The 18544-nt window shown below is 53.1% G+C and overlaps 6 protein-coding genes across 6 annotated transcripts; 2 read left to right on the forward strand and 4 right to left on the reverse strand.

Annotated features, from left to right (window-relative positions):
* Nucleotides 1-72: 72 nt before the first annotated feature.
* J4E83_006370 (uncharacterized protein) lies at nt 73-3211 on the reverse strand (the record flags this gene model as incomplete). Its single annotated transcript, XM_049333283.1, has 2 exons — nt 73-625; nt 681-3211. The coding sequence occupies 2 exons, from the start codon at nt 3209-3211 to the stop codon at nt 73-75; spliced, it is 3084 nt and encodes a 1027-aa protein (XP_049187459.1).
* Nucleotides 3212-3940: 729 nt separating this feature from the next.
* On the reverse strand, nt 3941-6630 carry J4E83_006371 (uncharacterized protein; the record flags this gene model as incomplete). Its single annotated transcript, XM_049333284.1, has 6 exons — nt 3941-5010; nt 5556-5679; nt 5728-5868; nt 5947-6204; nt 6387-6477; nt 6581-6630. 6 exons carry the CDS (start codon nt 6628-6630, stop codon nt 3941-3943), a joined length of 1734 nt encoding a protein of 577 aa, XP_049187460.1.
* A 531-nt stretch (nt 6631-7161) lies between these two features.
* Nucleotides 7162-10644, reverse strand: NUT1 (mediator complex subunit; the record flags this gene model as incomplete). The annotated part of the gene is made up of 7 exons (XM_049333285.1): nt 7162-8327; nt 8382-8744; nt 8791-8962; nt 9014-9520; nt 9567-9629; nt 9675-9940; nt 10032-10644. The coding sequence occupies 7 exons, from the start codon at nt 10642-10644 to the stop codon at nt 7162-7164; spliced, it is 3150 nt and encodes a 1049-aa protein (XP_049187461.1).
* Nucleotides 10645-11194: 550 nt separating this feature from the next.
* Nucleotides 11195-11944, reverse strand: J4E83_006373 (uncharacterized protein; the record flags this gene model as incomplete). Its single annotated transcript, XM_049333286.1, has 1 exon — nt 11195-11944. The coding sequence occupies one exon, from the start codon at nt 11942-11944 to the stop codon at nt 11195-11197; it is 750 nt and encodes a 249-aa protein (XP_049187462.1).
* Nucleotides 11945-13492: 1548 nt separating this feature from the next.
* Nucleotides 13493-14841, forward strand: J4E83_006374 (uncharacterized protein; the record flags this gene model as incomplete). The annotated part of the gene is made up of 7 exons (XM_049333287.1): nt 13493-13531; nt 13581-13673; nt 13726-13739; nt 13796-14123; nt 14311-14384; nt 14442-14731; nt 14816-14841. 7 exons carry the CDS (start codon nt 13493-13495, stop codon nt 14839-14841), a joined length of 864 nt encoding a protein of 287 aa, XP_049187463.1.
* A 937-nt stretch (nt 14842-15778) lies between these two features.
* J4E83_006375 (uncharacterized protein) lies at nt 15779-17431 on the forward strand (the record flags this gene model as incomplete). Its single annotated transcript, XM_049333288.1, has 4 exons — nt 15779-15812; nt 15858-16133; nt 16186-16296; nt 16506-17431. The coding sequence occupies 4 exons, from the start codon at nt 15779-15781 to the stop codon at nt 17429-17431; spliced, it is 1347 nt and encodes a 448-aa protein (XP_049187464.1).
* Nucleotides 17432-18544: the final 1113 nt, after the last annotated feature.

An 18544-nucleotide genomic window follows, 5' to 3' on the forward strand; every position in this document is an offset into this window, starting at 1 on the left:
CTCTTCCCACCCATTGACGATCAAGAAAATATATGCTGCGCCTTTGATTCGGACTGGAGCATGAGTTTCGTCTCAGGCTGATAATTTCGATTCAACAATTTCATACTCTCCACGCTCCAAATGCCCCAGAAAGGCCTCAATATTCCTAACCATGCCCTTGAAAGAATCCTCCGGTATCATATTGAACTTCTCAAGCTTCTTCAGGTCAACCAGCCCTTCGCGTATTATCTCAGCCCTCTCTTCTGAGCTCTTTCCCTCAAATACAGGCCGGCCTGGAATACGGTTCTTCTCCGCGTAAGTGGGCGCCATGGCTTGGTAGATTAGTGTCGTCACTCTTTCGAATTCTGCGTTGTTCTCTTCTGTTATACCTGCCTGCTTGGCGTGACGACTGATTCTTTCGTGGTCTTCCGCGGTGGAAGAGGAAAAAGGTCCTTCTGGTACAGACGAAGCGGTGGATAATTCGCGGAATGAGGGTGGGACTTCGAGCAATCTTGAGCCTTTTTGGGTGAGGACCTTGTTTAGAGAGGCTTGTATGACTCTGTCGTCGGCGTTGACCCATATTGCCCAATTGTTGGCGTAATGTTCCCGTTCTGCCTCAGAGAGGGGGTTTGTGAAGTGGAGTTGACTGGAGATATTTGTCAGCGAGATTGAAGTGCGTGGGCTGTAGCGGGGTCGTGTACTTTGCCAGTCTCTCCATAAACTTTGTACACATATTAGGCTCGTTTTCTAGTTCTGCTTTAAGAATGCTAGCGGCCTTGTGTACTGGCGCTGAGAAGACTTTCGTCGCATCAGTGTCGATGCCAATGGTCAGCTCTTGGTGGCACTTCTCGTGGAACATAATGTTCAGTGGAACGGTTGGGTCCCCATTCCATCCTCGAGTACCTAGGAAAGGGAACTCCTGGTTCTCCATGTCGTCTTTCAGTGCCTCGTGTATCCTGGCGCTGATACGTGCCGTCTGCTTGAAGAGCAAGATGTGGTTGAAGTGCAATTTGGGAATCTCGTATTGAATAGTACGACGAAAGATCATCAGGTACCCAACTAGAGTATGTATTCCAAAAGCCTTACGGTCTTCGGGGTCATGACCGACAATACGAAGCGCTTCGCGTCGAATGATATCTTGGAGATCCTTGTTGACAATGTTCAAGAAGTCCCGTCGATTTGTTCCGTCTTTGAAGAGTGCGTCAATGATGGGGGTGTTGACAGCTTTGAGCTTCGGTTCAGTGTTATAATGAAGTCTGCTGGGTCGGTTTCCTCGGGCGAATGCAGAAAGGGGAATACCATGTGACAGTAACGTACGTTGGTAACATTGCTGTAGAGATTTGGGTCGATCTCCACCGAATATACTTTTGTCTCCAATGACGTTCAGGAAACCCTCCATATCGGGCCACTCCGTTTCGAGTACGCGCGTGTGCAGGCTTGGAGAAGACACACTGTGGGCTTGTCGGAGGTAGTTGTAGAGGTGTGCGTATGCTACCGGATAGCCAACGTGGCTATGCAATACCATGTAGACCTCATTGACGGCTTGTGCAGTAACAAAAGCAATCATGCCAGCAAGAAAAGGGTTGTGGCGTGGCCAGCTTCCAAGGGAGACACCATTGACCACCTCTTTATCGGCAGGAAACCTCCCACGGGTCGTAATCATCTTGATGGTGGCACGTCGAGTCCAGAATATGTCGCCCACTAGCCAGTCCTTTACAACTCTTACCGTCTCCGAATCTTTTCGAAGGAAAGACTTGAGTCCTTGACGGACACGCTTTGAAGTGAACGGCCACTCCTTCAGCTGGTTCAATACCTGACCGGCATTACTTCCGTCTGAACCTGCGCCGTAGTTTTTGCTTGACCAGTTCTTCCGGTAATCATGTGGTATGATGCTCGAATCAGCCAGTGTGATGATCTTCTGTACGTCCAGATAGATATCTGTGCAAAGGATTATCTCCACACTCAATTCGGGAGCCTTGCCATTCGACTTTTTACTCTGCCCACGAGTATGTGCGTATAGGTCTCGGAAGTAATCGCGCCAGAGTTGGGTGAAGTTGTCCATGATGGGTGGATCCTGCCAACTATCCGTTTTGCTTACTTCTTGGATGATCGCGATATCTTCGAGCGCGTTGAACAGCGACTCTAAAAGAGGACCACCCCGCTTCTGATCCTTGAAATACCCGTTTGCAACCATATCTTCCATTGATCGGTATCGTCCGAAACCATCGTTTTCATGGAAGAAAGAGTCAACCACGACCCAGGTGTCGGCGAAGGTCCCCAAGCAACTGAAATCCGCGAGGTTCCTAGGAACTTGAAAGTACACCCTGCTAGTGTTCGATGCGGTTTTATTAGCAGTCGAGCGCATGTAGGCTTTGACTCGACGAAGATAGTTCAGACAAAATGCCTCCATCGAGCCGAGTTGCGGAAAATGAGCCTTGAAAGTGTCCACAAGACTTCGAAGCATTTGGAAAGCGGCCTGGGTAGTAGCCGCTGCTGTGATGAGATCCAGATTTCTGAGTATGAGGTAACTTTGCCAAGTCAAGTGAACAAGTTCCTTTATGCGAGTGTAATCGAACATAAGGAAGTCCATAGCGGCGTTGCCCTCGTCTTTCCTGTTATCAACAACATAAGTAATCCGTGGTTTTGGCGGGGTCTTCTCCGCAACCACAGGGGTATTGCTTTCGACTTCCTGATCCGCCAATTCCTCGATTTCAAGCTTAGTAAATCGATTGGTAATGTCTTCCATAGAATCATGCCGGATAGTCTTGCCATCAGCACCAACGGAATGTCGCGTGTTCGGTATAAACGGTCGTAAGATATTCAATGTCTGCTCCAGTGTCTCCGTGAAGAAAGCATGACCAGCAATACCTTCCTCTTTCGCCACCCTCTCAATTCCATCCAACCTATCGACTTCACTTTCATGCCATTGCGACGACTTCTTCCGTTGTCGGATAGCCCGTGCCGCACACTGAGCGGCATAAGCTGGGACGACGAACTGCTTTGGTGGTTTCTTGATGATTGCCTCTGCACATGCAACGAGTCCGCTGATGCTGACTTCTCGCTCTTCTGACTTCTTCTTTTGGGAGCGTGGTTGCGACGCCGTGGATCCAGAGGATGACTTGTAGGGCGGCGTAAATCCAATGCTTGATGCAGTGCCACAAAGCCAGGTAATGTACGTATTGGTGTCTTTTTTGTATTCGAGATAGCTGTTGTAGATGTTGTCGGGTAGCATGTTGGCTACCTAGGTAAGAATTGTTGGAGCACGCGACGAAGGTAGTGCTGGAAGTGCCAATAGATTGACCGACACATCGGGCAGCGTGCGGAAGATATTCATGTCTCGGGCTGTTACCGGAACTCATCATATCGAATAGCGTCGTGCTAAACTTTGAGGTTGCGGAGAAGGAACGACTCACGACCACCTGGACAGGGACTTCCAGATCTGACACAACGCGTCAATCGGTAATGCTGAGCGGCCCGATTAGCTACAAGCTCCACTGATCATCGCCTTTGCTATCATGTGAAGAGAGGGCTCGTGCATCGATTGTGTTGTTGCTATTGCATGGCTCTGGTTGGTTGCAACACTCGTCCAAGCGTCCGCCAGGTCATTTGATGTGGGTTAACTGATTCGGCGGAAGGTACGAAAAGGTAATGCGTGCCTTTTTTCGTTGTCGCGTTTCGCCTTGCTGTGAAGCTTTCTAAAGTGTGGACTTGGTTGCTTCTGCAATGTCAATAGTGAGTGTGGGTGTGCGAAGAGGGTTGCGGTGTCGTGGGTGGAAGAGAAGGGTCAGAACGTGAGTGATTAGTGAAGGAAGGAGCGATGAAGGGGCTTACCGAGCAAGACACGACCTGGTAGCCCAGAACTGAATATACAACGCACCTTGATCAATGCTTCCCATTAATACCGAACTCGCTAAACTGGGGTATATCTGTATGCTTTTAACCTCAAGAGTGCACTTCCTCATCACTCCACCTCAATCCCATCCACATCCTCGGTATCATCCAACGCCCTAACAACCTCCTCCATCTCCTTCGGACTCGTAATCCCCCAAACCCCACCCCCCTTAACAGCCCCCTTCATGCCCACCTCCTTCCCCACCAGATTCCTACCCACCTTCCCCGGCCCAATACCCACATACCGCATAATCTTCTCCTGTTCATGTAGGTACTTGACGCTCTTCCACCACTGCACTGTCTCCACACAACTGCGTGCTAGCAAGTCTTTCAACTGCTCTTTATCCTGGAAAGGTTTGCCGGACACATTTGAGATGCAGGGCATGATGCCTGGCCATGTTATAATATCGCGGCCGTCTTCGGTGGGCTTATGCAGGATGCGTTTCATTGTTTCGGCCGCAGGTTTCATGAGGAGGCTGTGAAAAGGTGCGTCAGACTTAAGTCGTACATGTCTCGGGTCGTGGCCGCCGAATTGGCGCAGGTTGGTCAGGAGCGTACTGATGCGTGTTATACTACCACTTAGAACAATCTGGTTCTTCGAGTTGAGGTTCGCGATGGCGACTTGCTGGACGGCGGGGAGGTGGTCGTGGGAATCGGCTTTGGAGCCTAGGGCGAGGAACTCGTGGATGCCGTTGATGAGGGACTGCATGTGCTCTTCGGATTCGCAGACAAGGGCCACCATGCCGAACTCGCCGCCTTCTTCTGCCACGGCTTCTTGGCTGCATTTGCTCATTACTTCGGCTCGGCGCCGGACCATCTTTAGGGCGTCGTGGAAGGTGAGGTAGCCGCCTGCTACGAGGGCTGCGAATTCGCCGAGCGAGTGGCCCAGTGTGATGTCGACGCGTTCGCTGGTCTTGAAGCCAAACTCCTTCTCCAGTATCCGCAGTATCAGGATCGAGGTCGCCATGATGGCCGGTTGCGCGTTCTCGGTTCGTGTAAGCTCGGCATTCGTGCCGGACTCGATTGTCTTGGTAAGGGGGAGTTTGAGGGTCTCGTCAATCTCCTCGAGGATGGGTTTCGCGGTCTTGGGGAAGGCTTGCAGCCATGGTGTGCACATTCCTACGCGTTGTACGCCTTGACCTGATATTTTTTAGCATGCTGTAGTATCTGAGTATCTGATCGCTAGAAAGAAGTACCAGGGAAGAAGATGGCAGTCTTGGGTCTCGTAGCGGGCGCGTCTCGCACGCTGCTCATCCAGCGCCGCCGTGCAGGCTGGCAGTTGGCGCTCCGCTCGCCGCATCGCATACACCGGCGCGGAAGACGCGGGGCTGCTCTGGAAACGGTACTCAAAGAAGAAGACATGGCGTGTTTCGGGCTATGAAGTTTGGGGAGTCATGGTGTTGATTTCCAGAAGCTCTGCGGAGATGCGGAGGTTCGGGCGCGGGGAATTGACGTGAGGTGCCCTGCAGCTTGAATTAGCGCCGTGGGGTCACCCAACACCCACGGCCGAGGTCTTGCTTTTCCGCGACCAATCGTCACCGAGGCAGTGAGTGACATTTTTACAGGCAATGACAGTTATCGAATTAATTGCTAGGCCGGAAGGATATCCTTGATGCTAGGTGCTCTTGTACCATCCTCTTACGCGCCCTGGATGTTGAGTCCAGCGTCAACCTGAATGCGCATACCAGTCATGCTAGTGTTCTTCGCCAACATGACATACGCCGAAGCACAGTCATCCATACGAGTCACATCCTTCAGCGCTGCAGCATTCTTGAGCTGCTCGATCTTCTCTTTGCTATACTTGAGGCCCTGCATGACTGTCAGCATAAGAAGACAGTATAGCTTCTGCATCCTTACCCATTCGGTCAACAGTAAGCCTGGGAGAACGGTATTGACGCGAATCTTGGGTCCGACGGTGGCGGCAAGGCATTTGACGAGCTGGAATTGTGCTGCTTTGGTGACGGCGTATGGCATGCTGGAGCCGCCTTGGCTGACACCCTGTGATTCGGTATCAGTACTCAATCATTAAACCCATAGTCCGTAGTTGTGTCAAGATAAGAGAAGTTGAGAACATACCGCAATACTGCCCGTAGTGATCATCAGTCCACCATCTGGATTTGCGTCGAACGTACTCCTCGCCTCAGACAGCAGTGCCTTGGGGACCTTGACGTTCGCACTCCAGCACTTATCCCATTCTTCTTCGCTCATGGAATCGAGATCTTTCCACTCGGAGAAGCGTGTCCAGCCTGCGTTGGCGATGATAATATCCAGCCCTCCCAGCTGTTCAATCGTCTCCTTAATAGCTCTCCTCGCCTCATCCGTCGACGTCATATCCTATCTCACATTAGCACATTTTCCTCTTTCCAATCCACTCCCAAAGTTTTATTCCCCATTCCCAACTTCCGGCCCAATCCGCCAATCCCTGACCTGACACCACCCCTATCTAGGTAAACAAGTAGACTCACCGCTTTAACAACAACAGCCTTAACCCCACGCTCCTAACAAGCCTTCTGCACCTTCTGCGCCGGCTCAATCCGGTTGAAGTAGTTAATCGCCACATTGGCGCCTTCACTCGCAAACGTCGTGCTGAGGAGTTCGCCGAGGCCGCTGAATGGGGGGCATTAGTAAGCGTTCAGATTTGGAAGACGGCATAGTGGGTACAGAGTGAGATGTCTGGAGGAAGGCATTCAGGAAGATACGAAGTACGTACGCTGATCCACCGGTAATAAGTACATTCCTGCCTTTGAGATCGTACGGCATGTTTGCTGCTTTGCTGTCTGCTCTATGCGCGTTGGGTAAGCCTAGTGGAGATGTAGAATGCGATTAATGTGGTTCCTGTTGTAGATCTGGAGCAAGGCAGAGAAGATAAGCTTTCAGCAGGAAAGGCTTGGGATAGAGTAACGAGAGTTCATTCGTGTGTTGTTTACAAGCTGACTGTCGGAACCGTCGTCACCGTCGGGAAACATGGTGGGGCAATGGCTTCCGGAGTTTATGCAGGTGAGGACCACCCCCGCCCCCCGGTTCTATCGTGCTTCTTGCCGGTTTGGGGTTAGTGGGGTTACCTCGGTACAGTCATACATACATTTACATGGCATGTAGCGGGCTGATGTTTGCTCCGCTTGTATTGTACTTGATTGCAGGACGCCATAAGATGCGATAGTAGATAACCTCTCATAACCAACAGTTCCGCTCCAACTCATCCTAAGCGCTTATCCCAAGCATTGCCTTTGGAAGAATAGTCTACGTGCCTAGGTATGAATTCCATGAAGAAGAAGCCTCCTCAAACACACTCTACATGTTATCGAAATCCAGACCCCAGTCGTCATCTCCTCCACCACCGCCCATATCCATGTTCATGTCCATATCCATATCCATGCCCATACTACCCATGTCACCCAGATCCATACCAGGCAAGCTGCCCAGGTCTGTACTCATATCGCCTGCGCCTGCATCGCCATTGCCCATGCCGATGTTTGACAGGTCCAAGCCTTCGGCACCAGTGAGTTCGTCCATACTGCGTTGCAGCGCTTTGTTGTCCATATTGGAAATGTCGTCTACCACCGTCGCGGCTGCTGCGTCGTCGATAGCTCGGTTCAGATCATCGGATATAGTTTGCGATTGCATGTCCCCGATGTTGACGCTCGGTATGTTGATGGGTGGTGCTTGGAGTCCAGCTTCGCTGAGGGAGGCAAAGTGCGCTTCTACTCGGCGGTGCAGACGCACTATCGTCTCTGCAGTCAAAGGATCTGTCGCGACCAGATTGGCTGCGCTCTCGAATTCCTGCTTGAGCATCTCGCGGAGATTCATGCGGGTCCGTTGTTGAGGTGGCGCTGGTATCGAGCTTCCCATCCAGTCTATTGCGATGGGACTGTCTTCAACGGCCGGGGCGCAGATGATGGACACGCCAATGTCGAGCGCAGCGGCTCCGTTGCCGGCATCTGTCTGCGCTTTTACCTCATCTATGATTGCGCGTAGCGTTCTGGTGGCACCAAGCATCTTGAGCGATGCGTAGATTTGGCGGTGTGTATAGCCAGGTGGGTTTGGCTGTAAGGAGGAAGTCGAAGCCCATTGACATAGTTGTTGTATTGTATGTCGTAGAGACGTGTTCAAAGTGCTGTTCGGCGCATTCGTCCACTGGTCCACTTCCTTCAAGCTAGCGTATATGGATCGTTCGTAGTGTGCATGCACTTTGATTGCCTGGATGAAAGGCTCAAGTGTCGTACGATTTGGCTCGCGCCGCTGTAGCGTACGGAAGCATTTCTCCAGGCGACTAGCCACCATCGCTATTATAGTCGAGTGCATAGCTTGTGCGTCGCCAGAAGAAGGAGTCGTCAGTATGATTTCATTGAATATGCGTATCATTGAGTCGAGATCCTTGTGTGTCTGAAGAAGCGCGTAGGAGGCCATCCACGTGAGACCTTCAATCAAAGATGGTAGTAGGAAAGTCTCTCCGAGATCTGAAATCGAGTCAGTGGTGTTCAAAATGGATGAGAACATCGGGGTAAGCTTACATTCCAAGCCACCTTTGACCGACTCAAATGACAGTACGCCTGTCGAGCATGCAACAACAGTCTGCCTGAAAAGTGTCGGAACTATAAGGTAGAAATCCTGTGGCCGACAGGATGCAAACACTTCATTGCTCAGCCCTTCCTTGTCGGCATCATAGAGCCCTTTGAGCCAGTTGCCGAGATGCCTGCCCTGTTCTTCGCTCAACTCATCGGGGAGCATACTATGGTGGCCGCGTTTCATAAGCTTGGCGATAAATGTATCATGTCGGATGCCGATGTCGTGATATGTAAGATCATAGCGATATACGAAGGCCATAACGAGGACAAGTATTGCGCCAAACTCGTCGTAGACCGGTTGGTATTCACCTACTTCCGTCAGTCACAAATCGTTGCAATATTTAGTGAAGCTAACCTTGATCGCTGTCATAGTGCCACTCATCGAGGAATTGGCATAGTGGCCGCAGGATGCTTGCTGGCGAAGTGAATTGAAGCATGACGTCCATTGCCTGCGGTTTCCTGAATATCAACGAGGACAGTTGCTTCAGGTACATGGTTGTTTGTGTTTCGCAGAGATGTGCTATGAACTGTCATCACATCAGCAGGTTCCGCTCGCAATTCTTTGTATCATGTCTTACATCTGTAACCGCAGCGACGATTGCACCGGCATTCCCGTCCAGGCTCTCAAGCTCGTCAATGTATGTGCTGACTTTGTCAAAGTTTGACTTGCACTGGCTCAGTAATTCCTTCTTCTCGTATCTCTTCGATGGAGGACCTTGCATAGGAGCTTCGCCAAGCAACCGCTCTACAGCACCAGCCGGAATGAGCCCGTGGAGCGCGCAGGCATTAAGGAAGTCTTGTTTGACATCAGAGAGAGAATTGTTACTTCCCATGATATCGTCAAACCCCTGCGAAAAAGACGGGAAAGCATGCGGATCCACGTGACTGAGTGCTTGGGTGATGCACATTTCTGGTGTCATCGGAAATATCGACCCGGAAATTTGCACGAGGAGTAAGGGTACTTTGTTGATCAGGAATGATTTCAGGGGAAACATTGTCTGCGTTGGTTCACTGCGATACATGGCGTTGGCAAGGACATCGAAAGCGGCGGTGATCAAGTCCGTGGCCATGTTTTGTGCTTCCAACTGACGGAGATCAGTATTTCTTCACGATCAAATGATTCCGGCCTACCTTGTATCGCGAATGTAGATAGTTGATAATGATGAAATCATCGGTAAGAGGCCGCGCGACAAGCTTGGAATGTTAGCAACGTGCCACATCGTCACCTGGAAGACGTACCAAGGCGTTCAAAAATACGTAGAGACCGGCTCGTGTATTCACCTGTGGAAGCTCCATCACGGCATCGAGCTGGAGTGCAGCGACTTCGAGACCGGCGCTCCTGTTTCCCTCTCCGTTCATGTTGGGAAGTTTCTCATAAAAGTCGTGTCGTTTTTGCGAGAGCTCAAGTCTTTCAGCTAGTTGCAACGACTGATGCGATCCGCCCGAGTTGTTGGAGAGAAATGGAATAAATGAGGAGAATGACTGGATAAAATGTTTGCGTACATCTAATGCATGTGAGTAATGTGCTTCTCAAGTCTTGAGCAAACCCGTTCGAAAACATCGTACAAACATCAGAACAATTAAAGGTGCGCTTACCTTTCCCCTTGGGATTGTTCAGTATCCGCAGAATTCTTGGGTTTTCTATTATGCCAATCACAAGCATCGCAAGCCCTTCCCGGACATTGATAGAGTGTTGTTGTGGTTGTTGGATACCAGCCATGGCCTGGATCATGGTGTCACTGGTATGTGAAGTGACCATTGCCTGCATCCATCTTGTTACAACAATAAGCGTGCGCAAGCCTTCGGTATTGTTGATAGGCCGTTCTTCGGCAGCAAAAGCCTTGTGCAAGCGGTGGAAGACAATTTCCTCGAGTTCTGGTGGATTGTCCCATTGCGGCTCCTTGGTCGATTTCTCGTCGCCTGTCTTGACCGGAAGCCGGTCCTTGGAGTACAAGAATGTCAGCGTTAGAACATCAGAAGCATCGACCTTCTTCAGCGCTAGTAGCTGCTCGAGGAAGACGATGGAGCGCGGGTCGACATTGCTGGATCCTGCAACGCGTGGTCGAAGTACAAGGGCAGCAAGCTTCCGGCCTGGCAGTGGAGACTTCGCGTGCAGCTGCGCGACGGCTGCAGCGAACAGGTCAGGCTGGACGCGGCGCTCGAGGCACCTGTCCAAGAAAGTCGTCCATTCCTTGACCATGGACTCCATAGCCCATGTAGTTTAAGAATGCACCCTGGACGTTGGGCTGGTAGTTGGCAAGAAAAAGAATATGGGATGTGGTCCGGCGAGGAACAAAGGTGGTCGTGCTTAGCTGAGGTTGGCCGATGTTCCTTGGCAGGCACGATCCATGGATACGGACAGCGCACAGAACCCGCGAACCTTCCAACGCGTCTGGTCAGGAAAAGGAATGTCACGCCAAGCTCTCCAAATTAATTTCTATGGCCGGAATTTCGTGTCTAAAATCGAAGATGAAGAAAAAATGGTGCGGGGAACACAAGCCGTCAAGTTGAATGCGTAACATTGATGGTATTGAAATAGTTACATTACTACCGGATGATAGAAGCGTTCTCGCCCATGTCGTGGGACATGTACAACCATTGTGCAGCGATGGCGCGAAGTGCTGATCGCTGAAGACTAACCGCTAACCCCAGCCCTCGCCAACCCAGATAAACCCACACACGTCTTGGTGCGACGCAAATTACGGTCGTGATGCTGACGACCATCGTGCACTAGACAACGCCATACTCCACGCCAAGCTTCAAGATGGACGGCGACGGGCATCCTGTAGCTGGTCGTCCGCATCCGGTGCCCGTGGGCCCACCATCCAGTCCTCCATGGCGAGCCACTGACTCCACGTCTTTTCGGCCCCCTCGATCTCGGCCAGCTGGACCTCCTGCAATGGCTTCAGGAAAGGCACTGACTCGTGCGGTGACATGTCGTACTGGCACTTGACCTTTGCCCAACCCACGCTCTTGGCTGCGAAGAGGTAGTTGCGACGCTCACACTCGTGCATTGGACCGACTCCCTTCCTCCAGTCCTCGCCAAAGAAGCCGTGCATGATGCCTGGGCTGTCCATTCCTGTGATGACAAGACGTCGAATGAAGGGCACAAGGGAGACCCATGCCGGCGCCGGCTGGCCTCGCGAGTTGGTGACGGGGCCTTGGCGGGGCCAGGGCATGTTGTATGCAGCAGCGCCCGACGAGTGAGGCAGCGGTCCTGAAGCGTTCATGAGGGGAGTCTGGGTCCATTGGAAGGGAAGGCAGATGTTGATGAGGGCACACACTGCCTGCACACCGTTGTCGTGCTGCGCATGGTCGAGGAAGTAGCGCTGGCAGCTCTGGTATGCAGGGTGCCAATCGAAGATGTCGAAGTGCGGCTCAGACGAGGCGGTTGGGACTGATGGCGAGCCTCCTGAGGAGGTGCTGCCGCGCGCAAAAGTTCCACCGCGAGTCTGAAAGGTCGGGTATCCCGCGGGGAAGTTTGTGGTGAAGCCGGGTAAACTTGTCATGGTGAGGGAAGCGCAAGCTACTGCAGGAACGGCAAAAGTCAGCACAGCTGGTTGGTTGGCTGGAGGAGAACACCAGTTTGTGTACTCGCAGCTCGCAACTTACCGAGCTGGGTGCAACCAATGTCAAATAAACGTGCCGGTGCAGAATGTCGGGTCTGGCTAACAGCAGCCCAAGGGAGCCAGGGTCTCAGGGTTCAGGCAGGATGAGACGAGGAACAGGATCAATGACGAAACGACCGAGTGGGCGGCTAGTTCAAGGCTGCTGCAGTGTCTGTTGCTTCGTGTTCTGGTAGCATGGATAGCGGGCGCGATAAGATGCTTTATACATGGGGAGGTTGAGTATGCGGATGCTGAGGCTTGAGAAGTTGCTTATATGGAGTGGCTTCGGTCGACGCCGCCCTGCTAACCTTGCGAGGAATTATTGAAGCCTCCGTGAGATGGCTGCGATTTTGGAATAATCCTGGCGATGATCAAGTCGAGCCACTCCGGCTCCCTTGATCATTGACCAGTAAGTTCAGCGAGTCGGGCCAATGAGCGGCGGCACAGGGCCTGGTGGAGCCGGCGATGGTGGCTGCGCAGTTCGCGGGTCGGCGGCCAGGACGACGGCTCCCGAGGCGGTCTATTCAAAAACTCTGTAGTAAACCAAGTGTCGTCAAGACTGCGCTACCTGCGCTGCCGTTGGCTGCTTGCGTGCGCTTCAGCCGACCGCTGCCCCCCTTTTTGCAGTTCCTTGTACATATTGCTGCGCGATGATGGCCGTTTGGTCGCCCAAGACAGTGGCAGAGACCGACGGAGCGGCCGAGATGCAGGCGCATCGAGCCGGCTTTGCGACTGAGCCCTTCTGAGCGCCGGGTTGTTTTTGTCATGCTTGACTCTGGCTAGAATGACTAGAGTGACAGGCGCCTCCAAACGCCCGGGCGATAGATCTCGTCAATCGCGGTAGGGGATCCACTGCCATGGCATGTAAAACGGATGTTCGTGTGTCCGGAGAGCCACAATACCAGGGCGCCCACCAATACGCTGCCTGTTCCCTCCAGCTTCACGAGCGCATCCCGCCGAAGAAGAATAGTTCCTCGCCGATCATCCAAGCCCGCACGCCCTCGGTGAGGCTGTCCTACGTGGCTAACGAGACACTGTACGACAGGGCACTGGATGGTCGGGTCCTAGGCGCACGGTGCTGAGGTTGAGGACCTCGGGAGGTGGGGGCAGGCGCCCCAATCGGCAGGCACCGTCCGCACGATGCAGTCCACGGGTTGGTGAAGCCTATAGCCTGCGGGCGCATATGGCCCGTTTTGCTTTTGTGCGTGCAACGCATTCTTACTCCAACTGCAACAGACCAGGGACGCTGCGCAGCCATGACATGTCAGAGTCGTGACAGAGTCGTCACGATGAGGCCTCCACAATAGAGTTCACACCCCGGTCGTGACGGGCCATGATGTAACCAGTTCGCCGAGGAACTCCATTTAACTCTGCTGCCATCGTGGCTTGCCTCTTGCAGCATCGCACATCTACTTTCGTGTATGCACAACATAGCCCCCAGCAGTGAATATGGCACAATCTTCCTTCTCATTGGCGTCGCGGACCAAGGTGCGTCGACGAGACCGTACTAGACGCCGCCCATGTCTGACAGTGGCAGCTTTCTAATGGCCTGTCCATGCCAACGATCCATCTCGGCGTTTACCTGACGTCCGGGAAGGAGACTTATCAAGCCGTCCGGTGGGCGCTTGAGGTATGCTTTTGCCGTTCCTGATGATCAGTAACCATAATGCTCACCACGGCAGGCTGGCTATCGAGCGTGAGTAGCATCACGAGACCAGGCTTTCACACGGCTGACGGATGACGCGTACACAGAGTCGATTCAGCTCAGATGTACCATAACGAGAAGGAGTCTGGCAAAGCCATCTCTGACTTTCTCGCAAGTGATGCTAACACCGAGTCGCTCAAGCGCGAAGACATCCACTTCACTTCGAAGCTAGCGTCCAACTCCGCATACGAAACGGCCCGCAAAGCCATCAAGAGATCTGTCAAGGAGGCGGGTCTTGGCTACATTGACCTATTTCTGTTGCACTCCCCATATGGCGGCAAGCAGGCGCGTCTCGACAGCTGGCGAGCGGTGGAAGACGCAATCAACGACGGCGAAGTCAAGATTGGAGGCGTCTCCAATTATGGTGTCAAACATGTAAGTAGACCCTGGTTCCCGTCTGTTTGCTTTAGTTGTCTCGGGAAGGCCCGTATTCAGTCTCTAGTGCGAACATACACCCAGGATAGGAAAGTTGTTGTAGTCGCCCTCATTGGACTCTCCAGTATAGTCATGAGCGTCACCGAACATTCAACCTCGCCGAGGTCAGTCACTGATGATATGCTAGTTGCAAGAGCTATTGGACTCCAACCCCCGGATTCCTCCAGCGGTTAACCAGATCGAAGTTCACCCGTTCAATACGTGAGTTCCCCGAAGGGACTGCATCGCATGCGTAACTATGCTAACTTTGTACACTAGGCGGAAGGACATTACTTCCTTTTGCCAGCAGCACAACATTGTCGTAGAGGCATACGCGCCGCTGGCCCGAGCCTTGCGCATGACGCATCCGAAGATTGTGGCCCTGTCCAAGAAGTATTCGTGCACTCCGGGCCAGCTTTTGGTCCGCTGGAGTCTGCAACACGGCTATGTGCCACTGCCCAAGAGTGTGAAGAAGGAGCGAATCGTCGAGAACTCAAAGATTGAAGGCTTCGTAATCGAGGATGGCGACATGGAGGCAATGGATGCGTTGGACGAATACCTAGTGACCGGTGAGTTCCTTTGGGTGCCTGGCATACGCAGCCATGTCAATACTTTCATCCCGCTACTTTTGCTGACGTGCAACTTTTCTCCAGATTGGGACCCTACCGATTGCCCGTGAGTGTGCTCAGTGTGGAGGCAGAGATGTCGGGCGTGGGGGTCAGCGCGTGGAGGGTGGGAAATCGATCTCTTTCACATGCCACCAAATGTAGAAATGGAGCATGCCCATCTATGCCTATTTCCGATGCATGACTATGTCGATATTGTGACGCCGCCATCGAGTCTCAAGTCATGATCTTGCAGCTCAATGACTGCAATGCGCGCATATGCGCATGACGGAGGGCGCGACGGTAGAGATTGAGGCAGTGCAATGTCGCAGAGAAGCTATTTCCACATTGCTTAGGTTTTAAGCTTGTGGGACGACGTCGCATACAAAGGTGAGGATGTCCGGCATCTCCGCAGCAGGAGGTCGCCAGCGGCCGCTTCGCCAAGACAGTCTTGCGTGGCCCAAGCTCCCGCCCACATTCCGGCTTCTCCCACTCTCCCTGCCAGTTCTCTTTACCCTGACACGCCACTAGGCGAAAGCCCAACGTAACAAGACTCCCTCGCGCGCCCGCCGACGTCGGCATCGCGTCGCCTCCCATGGTTTGACTCTCGACTATTACCGCCCGCCACGAGCCTCGAGTGGCCGGAGCCCCCGCTACTTCACGTGCAACCACCCCGCGATACTTGTCCTCGCTCGCCCATTGGCCAGATCCTTATCAGTAGAAAAAGTGCACACCATGGTTTGCATCAACATGGCGTGCAGTAGACCCCATTGACCACTGAGACGGGTCCAGCACCCCAATCTCCCGGCCTCTGACGTACTCAAATCGAGTGCGACTTTGTTCCGCGCACCGTCACCGCAGGCCCAGCGAACTATCTAGCTTGCGCCGACTGCAATTATATATACCAGACAATCTCTCCTGCCTCTTCTCTCCATCAACTTGTGACTCTTGACTGTGTCAATTTCCATCACCTCACATCTTCTTTCAGTCCCCAAGATACCCAACATCACAATGTCTGAGCCCGAGTTTGAGCAAGCCAGGAAGGGTACGTTTGCGCCTCCACATCTGCAACACATCTAACACCTCACAGAGCTCGTCTCCACCCTCGAGGCCTCCTCCCTCTTCTCCAAGAACCCCGAATACAAGAAGGCCCTCGAGGTCGTCTCCGTCCCCGAGCGCATCATCCAGTTCCGCGTTGTCTGGGAGAACGACAAGGGCGAGTGCCAGGTCCAGAAGGGATACCGCGTGCAATTCAACTCTGCTCTCGGTCCCTACAAGGGTGGTCTCCGCTTCCACCCTACTGTCAACCTTTCCATTCTCAAGTTCTTGGGTTTTGAGCAGATCTTCAAGAATGCTCTCACCGGCCGTACGTCATACCCGACTCGAGCGCATACAAACAACAAGCTAATACACCACAGTCAACATGGGCGGCGGCAAGGGAGGATGCGACTTCGACCCCAAGGGCAAGTCTGACAACGAGATCCGCAAGTTTTGCGTTGCCTTCATGAGGGAGCTCAACAAGCACATCGGTATGTCTTGACCCTAGCGCGTCCCTTCACTTCAGCCTCAGTGGGGCATGCACCTTCAACGGTTCGCATGCTCTTCCGACAGCAGACCAACGAGATCTGGCGGGTCTATCTTGCCTTATCTTCCCGTCTGTCTGGTACTGCCCCGTCGGCGACGTTCGCGCTGCTTTCTTGGTTCTCCACTAGGAACATTTCATTTACGTAAATCACAGGTGCTGACACAGACGTACCTGCGGGCGACATCGGCGTCGGTGGTCGCGAGATCGGTTACCTCTTCGGCGCATACCGAGCAGAGCGCAACCGCTGGGAGGGCGTCCTCACTGGCAAGGGTGGCTCATGGGGAGGCAGCTTGATCCGTCCCGAGGCCACCGGTTACGGTCTCGTATACTACGTTGACCACATGATCAACTACGCCTCAGGCGGAAAGGAGTCGTTCAAGGGCAAGCGCGTCGCCCTCTCTGGTTCCGGAAACGTTGCCCAGTACGCTGCGCTCAAGATCATCGAGCTTGGCGGAACCGTCATCTCCCTCAGCGACAGCAAGGGCGCTTTGATCGCCGAAGACGACAAGGGCTTCACCCCCGAGATCATCAACCAGATCGCCGCCCTCAAGTTGGAGCGCAAGGCTCTTACTGCCCTGGAGAACCACAGCTTCAAGTACATTGAGGGTGCCCGCCCATGGAAGGAGGTCAAGAAGGTCGACGTTGCTCTTCCTTCAGCGACCCAGAACGAAGTCTCCGAGGACGAGGCCAAGGCTCTCATCGAGTCTGGTGCCAAGTTCATCGCTGAGGGTTCCAACATGGGCTGCACACAGGAGGCTATCGAGGTCTTCGAGGCCCACCGTCGCGAGAAGAAGGGCGAGGCTATCTGGTACGCCCCCGGAAAGGCTGCCAACGCCGGTGGTGTCGCCGTCTCTGGTCTCGAGATGGCCCAGAACTCCCAGCGTCTGTCATGGACCGCCGAGGAGGTCGACGAGAAGCTCAAGGGCATCATGAAGGACTGCTTCGAGAACTGCCTGGGTACCGCCAAGGAGTACTTTACCCCTGCCGAGGGCGAGTTCCCATCTCTCGTCGGTGGTGCCAACGTCGCTGGTTTCCGCAAGGTCGCTGCTGCCATGCACGACCAGGGTGACTGGTGGTGAACAGTTCGCTGCTGAGCGGATTGTCTTTTGTATATGATACCTTACGATACCTTCATTGTCTTTGGCGTTCGGAAGCTGGAAGCTTCCACTTGTATATAGATACCTTACATGAACAGAATCATGAAATATTTCACCACATTCTTTCGCATCACTCCTACTTGAATCAGACCACCAAGCAAGTCATTCACACACACGTATCACTTTGCAACTGAACACTGGAGAAACCCGCACGCAGAAACTCCCAATAAGACACAGCTATCCAAAATAGACACGATCCTAACCCAATCTTCAGCATTCACGACTCACAATATTCATCACGCCATCACGTCACCAAGCCACCAAGAAATTACTCACCACAAAAGCAATGCCCAAACTTTCCTAGTCAGGGCTCAAGCAGGTGGCAGTCGCGTGGCGCCCCTCCACGCGCCCCTGCCCCGCCAAAAAAGCAAAGCAAGATCCCGACCCCACTGCTCTCGTCCACGTCGAAGAAGCAAAAAGCCCACGCGCCAAATGCGAGTTGGGCGCGCATAGCTTATTACCGCTTTTGATTAGCGGCACGCCCGCGGCGAGGGAGTGAGTTGGGGTTATGTTATGCGTTTTGTCAGAGTTGCGCCGGGATGGGGGTGGGTGGTATGGGTATGTCTTGAAAAATTGTCATGCCTGGACTGGAACCGTGATGATGTGCCGGCGCGTGAGTGTCGCGTCGCACCGTGGGCGCCGATGCGCGGTGCGCGGAAAAGAGAATCGGAGACGGAAAAGTGTGGCGACGCTCGGGAGGGATGGGTTACCTTGTTTGGTGTGGTTCGATATCGGAGGGCGATGTCGGGGGGTGTTGGGTTGGGGTTGCGAGGGCCGGAGGGGGTAGGGATGGGTGTAGATAGTATGGATGGCTTGAATTTGATGGATTGTGATTGTGAGTGATGGTTATGATGTCGGTGGGTGGTGGGAGATAGCCGTTGTAGTGCGCGACGTGTTATACTGTGCGGTGGCCTTTATCATCGCGGATCAGCATCAATTCTCACTGTAGATGTAAGAGGTTTGCATGAGCCTTTGCATCTGATGCACATAGATCATGTATTTAACGTTTGTATATTGCTACACCAGAAATCGTAC

Source organism: Alternaria metachromatica (genome assembly GCF_023757995.1).
Source record: "Alternaria metachromatica strain BMP 0045 chromosome Unknown scaffold_14, whole genome shotgun sequence".
Classification (NCBI taxonomy): domain Eukaryota; kingdom Fungi; phylum Ascomycota; class Dothideomycetes; order Pleosporales; family Pleosporaceae; genus Alternaria; species Alternaria metachromatica.